At 58.0% G+C, this 6,286-nt stretch overlaps 1 protein-coding gene across 1 annotated transcript; it reads right to left on the bottom strand.

Annotated features, from left to right (window-relative positions):
* Positions 1 to 1,054: 1,054 nt before the first annotated feature.
* LOC101660305 (neurophysin 2-like) lies at positions 1,055 to 2,947 on the bottom strand. Its single transcript, XM_004697873.3, has 3 exons — positions 2,756 to 2,947; positions 1,429 to 1,630; positions 1,055 to 1,230 (listed from the first exon to the last, which is right to left on the bottom strand). The coding sequence occupies exons 1-3, from the start codon at positions 2,873 to 2,875 to the stop codon at positions 1,055 to 1,057; spliced, it is 498 nt and encodes a 165-aa protein (XP_004697930.1). The 5' UTR covers positions 2,876 to 2,947.
* Positions 2,948 to 6,286: the final 3,339 nt, after the last annotated feature.

Below are 6,286 nucleotides of genomic sequence, written 5' to 3'. Positions count from 1 at the left end.
GTGTTCTGAGTGTCTGCATCCTGCCTGTGCTCAGGGGTCACTGGGCATGTTCCTGCTGGGGATGTTGTCAGTTTTGTCTCTGTCCCTGGCTGAGTGGGTGTGGATGGATCAGCATCTTAGTGTCCATGGTGGGCTCTGCCTCCCTCCCTGGCTGAGGGGCCCCAGTGTGGGTGCTTTCCTTCCTCCCAGACAGACATGGGTGCTTCCTGGGGGATTCCAGTCTCTCTGCCCCCTCCGCACACCCCCCAGCACAGTCTTGTGGGAAACAGTCCATGGACTGGGAATCTGGAGACCTGCTGGGCCCAGAAGCTTCCTGTGCCCGAGTCTCCTGGGATGTGAGCGGGGCAGGAATTCCTGGTCACCCTGGCTCATTGGTCAAGGACAACTGTCACAATCTGATTCTCCAGGCCATTCCAGGTTCCTGTCCTCCTTCCCTCCTCCTCTTGTCTGCCTTTCTTTCTGTCCTTCCTCCTAAGAGTCCAAGGCGTCTCTCCTTCTGTCCTGCTGTGACCTCCAAGCCCTGCCTCTCCCTCTCTGCCCACATAGCCAGGTGGCAGGGGAGGGCTGGGAGAGGGAAGGAAGCCCTGACCCAGTATTGATTGGTCCAACAGCTGCCCCCACCTGCTTCTCTCCCGGGTTCCCAGCTCTGGTGGCTTTTGGTCTCTTGCCCCCTCTCTGTCCTTCTTCATCCCCAGTGCTCTGCCATCTCTGATCCTCACTTGCTGTCTTATGACCTGAAGTTGGGCCCCTCATTGCCTTTGCTTCCACTCCTTGGCCAGAGCCCCGCAATCCACCCCTTTACCTCTGACCCTCCCTTCCTCCCCCACCAGAGTTCCAGGGTCTCCCAAGGATCAGAACCCTTACTGAATCCTGATCTCCTCAGCCTTTTCTTAGGCTGTAGTGGGGTCAGCACCATGCTAGTGTGCCACACACCCTCCGACCTCGTACCTCACCTCCCACACCCCCCACACCGAAAAGACTCCGGCAGACACAGGGAATGTAGAACGGTTTATTAGTGGGGCATAGGGGCGGGCGGGCATGGTGGGCTCAGCGTTCAGTAGACCCCTGGTTTGGGCTCCTCGGGTTCGGGCCGCGCTGCCAGCTGCACCAGCCGCAGCAGCAGGGCCCCGGTGGGCGCGTCCAGCTGAGTCGCGTTGCTCCCGTTGCTGGCACGGGCTTGGCGGCTACTGCCTGCGGCTTCCAGGCACTCTGGCTCTGCCACGCAGCCCTCTGCGGGGAGCAACGCCTGAGACCGCGCCGCTGGACCCCGCGCCCCGCAAAGGACACGGCCTGAGCCTGGTTTGGAGGACCCGGTCCCAGCCTGCCTCCTCCGCCCACCTTGAGCCCCGCTCTGCCCTCTTGGACTGGGACCCAGGACTGCCCGCCCAGTGGCCCCTGGGGCCCAGGCTCAGCCCCGCGATGGCTCACCCGGGCTGCAGCAGAGGCCGGCGGCGGCGCAGCGACCCCCGTTCCCGCAGGGCTTCTGGCCAGACTGGCAGGGCGACAGCAGGTAGTTCTCCTCCTGGCAGCGCAGCGCCTCGGCCGTGCCCATGAAGCAGCCCAGCTCGTCCCCGCAGCAGATGTTGGGCCCAAAGCAGCGCCCCTTGCCCCCTGGGCCGCAGGGGAGGCACTGCGGGGACAGTGGGTGAGCAGGACAGGACCTCCCACAGCCCCTCTGAACTGCGGAGGGGTGGGCAGTTATGGGGGCAAAGCTTCTGGGTGCCCAGGGCGGCACTGGAACCTCAAAATCACAGAGTGAAAGTCCCCTACTGCTCTGGAACCAGGTGGCTGAGGGGCAGCTCTGTGACAGCCCTCCCTTAGCTCACTCTCAATGGGGAGAGGGGTCCCTCAGAGATACCTCAGGGGGACAATTTCCTCTGCAGCTCAGAAACATCCGTGGTCAGACCCCTCTCACCTGCCCACTGCCCTCCCTCTTACCAGACTCTCCTCCCCCTGCCCTGTCTCTACAGGTAGGTCCCTACCCTGTGTGCACAGCCCCACCCTCCTGAACATGCCCTGGCCTTCTCCCAGGTCTGGTCTCTTCTCTTGATTGGCCCTTACCTGTCCCTGCTCACCCACCTGCGGGCCAACAGAGAGGGTGGCAGACCTGAAGCCTAGGCAGGGTCTGGGTTTTCAAGAAAGCCAAGCAGAGGAGAGGGTGGCCTGTTGGGGCTGCCCACCTGCCCACGTCAGCGTGTTGAACAGCCTGCAATTGGGCTGCCTGTGGCCCAGGTAAAAGTGAACTTCAGGAGCAGGGCTGGAGGTGCAGCAGGAGAGAAGTGGGCTGGTGTCTGCCAGAACTTCCTGACAGCATGCCTGAGTGGCCCCTCCACTCAGGAGCATCCAGAGAGTCTCTCCTTTGGGGGGCTGGGGCTCGAGGGCAGCCTGTATTGGCTGGCAGGACTGAACCTGGAGGACTCCAGTGAGCCTTGCTGAGGGGCCCCCATGGAACAGAGGAGCCTGGCTACTCAGTTCACCCTGAGGAGGGCCCAAGCCCACTTACAGAAAAGTATCTCTCAAGTTCCTGCATCCCCTTGCTGGATGGCACAGGAACTGGAACCCCTTAGCTCCTCCCAGCCCACCACCAGGCTGGTCCCTGGCCCACCCTATAGTTTTCTCTGCCCTGCCATGTCAAGCCTCCCTGCTCCTGCCCAGCACTTCCCCGGAAGCCTGCCTGCTCCCAGGATGCCTGGTGGCACCTGCCCTGGGGCACCACACACCGGGGCAGCCTCAGGAAGGGCTGTCTGGACTGTACCTGTCTCAGCTCCATGTCCACGAGGGCTCTCTTGCCGCCCCTTGGGCAGTTCGTGAAATAGCAGGCAGAGGTGAGGGCCAGCAGGCCGAGGAAGCAGGCGGACAGCACGCAGTTGGACATCCTGGCGCGGTGCTGCTCAGGGGCTCTGCGGCGCTGCCTTGGCTAGCTGCCTATTTATATCCACAGGTGGGCCCTCAGAGGCAGCCAGCCCCCCCTCATGGCTCCCCAGGAGCCCACGACCGACCTCCAAGTCCCAAGCCATCAGCGGTGATTCAGGCGTCTGGGGACGCACGTGGGCCTGTCTGTGCCAGGCTGAGGGGGAGGAGGTATGCGGGCCTCCCAGGCTGTCACTCTTAGTGGTGTCACCGGAACTGCTGAGGTGTGCCTGTGGCTTTTCAGACTTGGGAGAGGGACAGTCAAGATGCCCCTAAAATGCTGTGCAAGATTTCTGAACGCCCAGATGAGGCTACAATACACATCCCACTTTCCCCTCCCAGCTCCCAGGTTCAGGAGAGTCTTTGGTTCAGGACCCAGCACCCAGGGCCACACCGGCTGGCAGCTCTGAAGGAGCCTCTGCTCCCTCCCCTGGGGCCACCATGTTTCTATCTGAGCTTTGGACCCAGGATAGTCACCCCCAGCCTCTTGAGGTGGACACCCACCCCACCCCTGTAGGCTGCTCTCTGAGAGGTGCCAGGATGTGTAGGGAAGCTCCGGAGTTAAAGAAGGCTGCTCCTCGCCGCCAGTGCAGTGAGGGGTCCAGTGCCAGGAGGGTGCCCTTAGATGCTCCCTACCCTTCCCCACTCAGGCCCTGAGACCAGCCCTTTCAGGACTGCCCCTGAGGGACTGTGAGGACCATTTGAGAGGCAGTGCTGGGCAGTGGTTATTGTGGGGACATCAGAGTGGTGGCCTTGTCTGAATCTGGCTTCCGGTGCTTGAACTGTCATGCCTTGGCACGTCACTTAACCTCTCTGTGCCTCGTTTCCCTCCGACGTAGAGAAATCGTAGTAAGCACCTCACAGGGCTGTTGTGAGGAACACGTGAGATGTGGACATCTTAGAAAAGCATCTGTCTCATTGCAAATTGAATTAATAGCAGCACCGTCCCTGAGATGTGGGTGGTGAGGCAGCAGGCTCACAGGGGCACTGCTGCCCTGTGGAGCCCACCGGTCACTCCACTGAGGAAGGATGGAGCTGCCCATTCCCATCAAGATGGACACTCTCAGAGAGCGGAAGGGTCCTTCTACTCAGTTCTGCAGGCTGCCTGTCAGTCAGAATGGACTTGATGGTGCTAGATTGCTGGGATTATCAGATTGTCAGAAGTCCCTGGGTGTTACAAAAAGTTAAATGTCCAGAAATTATCAGAAAAGTGGTCAGTTCAAATCCACTCAGTGGCGCCTTGGAAGAAAGGCCTGGCAATCTATTTCTAAAAGGTCTCAGGCACTGAACATCCTATGTGGAACTCTCCTTTGAAATACCTGAGTTGCCATGAGTGAGAATCAACTTGATGATAGCTAAAGGCTAGTGCCATGTGACCAAATGCTCTTATTATTTAAGGAGCCTTGCTGGTGCCATGCGTTAAGCACTAGGCTGCTAACTCCAAAGTTGCTGGTTCAAACACACCAGCCGCTCCTCAGAAGAAAGATGAAATTGCCTTCTCCCATCAAGATGTACAGCCTCAGAAACTCTATACAAGCTTACCACGCATCAAAATCTACTTGCTAGCTGTGGGTTTGTTTCAGGGGGATGATTATTATTAATCACTGAAGTGATATCTCAGAGAGTAGCTTCTTGGGTTCTTAATCTGGGAGGCATTTTTTATTTCACTACTGGTCTGGAAGCCAAACTGAGACCGGAAGCTCTTACCCTATTGAGATTCTGAGCTGTAAAAGCTAGAGATCTAAGAGGTCTAGCCTAGGTCAGCAGTGTGAACTTGCTCTGGGACCTCACACTGCATGCAAGTCACATCTGACTTACCAACCCCACATTGATGGGGAGAGATCATGTGAAGGCTCATGTTCTAGGACAGGCTAGTACATCCATGTTCCACCCTGTGATGCCTACCAGGATCATCGCTGTAAGACCTGCTTCCCATACAGGGGCCCTATTGAAGATCCCTAACCTCATCTCCATATACATGATGCAGGGCATTCTTATCCCAGCACCTTCTGGGAACCTGCACTGCCTGGGGCTATCTCTCATGGGCTGACATGTCACATCTCACATACCGTCGACACTTCTCTCAGACAACTTCTATCCCTTTCCTAGACCACTTTTGCACACCTCCATTCGGACCTTTTCTTCTCCTTCCCTATCCTGAGCTCCAGCTCTTGACTTGTTTGTCATTTTAAAGGGGGGAATGGGGATTTAGCTCTTTCCCGTGTATTTATGCACCCTTCCCTTGATTCCTTGTACGAGTTTGGCTGTCGGCCGGCTCTTCAGGACACAGTCATTTAGTGCATTGCATTGGCCTTTGTCTGGACACCTTTACGTGTTTCCTGGGGTTTGTGATTGACTTAGGTTTGGGTTTGTTAGTTTGCACTTCATCTACCATTTCGATCCAGAAGTCAACCTTACTCTTTAACTGTGCCCCACCCCACCCCATCCCACACACACACTCTCGATTCTATACCATGCAGTTCACTGAAGCTCTCGGGTTCAAGGTCATAAACCACCCTCTACCGAATCCCTACTGAAGGCTGCACTCCTTGATCTTCATCAGCAAGTGCTTCAAGTCCTCCTCGCTTTCAGCAAGGACGGTTGTGTCACCTGCACGTCCCAAGTTGTTAGTAAGCCTTCTTCCCATCTTGATGGCAAGCTCTCTGATGAGTCCTTCAGCCGGCAGCGTGAACCCCTATGGGGAGAGGGGCCAACCCTGACGCACAAGCACAAGAGATGCCCGTGTGCCACAGGAGGAAGACTGGGCTCCTGCTCCCGGGGAACCCTATAGGGTTTCACGAGGGGGGGTCAGCAGGAGTCAGCAATGACATCATAGCAGGGAGGTTTAGAAATATAATTTTTAATGTGGGATCAAAATGAAACATCTCTAGCCCAGAGATGAGCTAAAAGCCAGGGCACAGGGAGGGCAGGAGGCAGAGCAGGGGAAGAGCCCCGAGAAGGAGGGCAATCGGCCCACAATGGAACAGTGGCTGCGATGTGCTGTGCTGTGTATTCTCAGTTTAAAATTTGGACAGCTTTCTTTAAAAGCTAGTGGATTCGCACCTATGGCCCGTGCTCCCGGCCGCCCCGGGCTTGTCCCACCAGATAGACAAGGACCCCTGAGGGTGAACGGATGGCAGTCGGGTTCTTCCTTCCCCTAGGAAGGTGACAAAGGCACTGGGAACAGTCGCGGGCGGGGGAGCGGCCCAGTGGGCACTGCGGAGGCAGACAGGAAGCCTGGTGCGCTCTGGGGACCGGCAGGCAGGGCAGAGGCGCGGGCCCGGGTCAGGCTGCAATTAGGCGGGTGGCGCGGGCCGCCTGCTAACGAGGCGGGCGGCTGGGCGGCGGCGCGCGCTGGGCGCGGACCGCGGAGAGC

Source organism: Echinops telfairi, unplaced genomic scaffold (assembly GCF_000313985.2).
Source record: "Echinops telfairi isolate 266 unplaced genomic scaffold, ASM31398v2 ScPeMD7_5592;HRSCAF=6446, whole genome shotgun sequence".
Classification (NCBI taxonomy): Eukaryota; Metazoa; Chordata; class Mammalia; order Afrosoricida; family Tenrecidae; genus Echinops; species Echinops telfairi.
This window is presented reverse-complemented; position numbering and strand designations above follow the sequence as displayed.

Bases quoted from the DNA above. Each gene is read 5' to 3' on its own strand.
- LOC101660305 (XM_004697873.3), bottom strand. From the start codon at position 2,875: ATGTCCAACTGCGTGCTGTCCGCCTGCTTCCTCGGCCTGCTGGCCCTC. The intron at 1,631-2,755 runs GTACAGTCCAGA...CTGTCCCCGCAG, and splicing joins TGGACATGGAGCTGAGACAG to TGCCTCCCCTGCGGCCCAGG. The intron at 1,231-1,428 runs GTGAGCCATCGC...TGCTCCCCGCAG, and splicing joins CGGCCTCTGCTGCAGCCCGG to AGGGCTGCGTGGCAGAGCCA.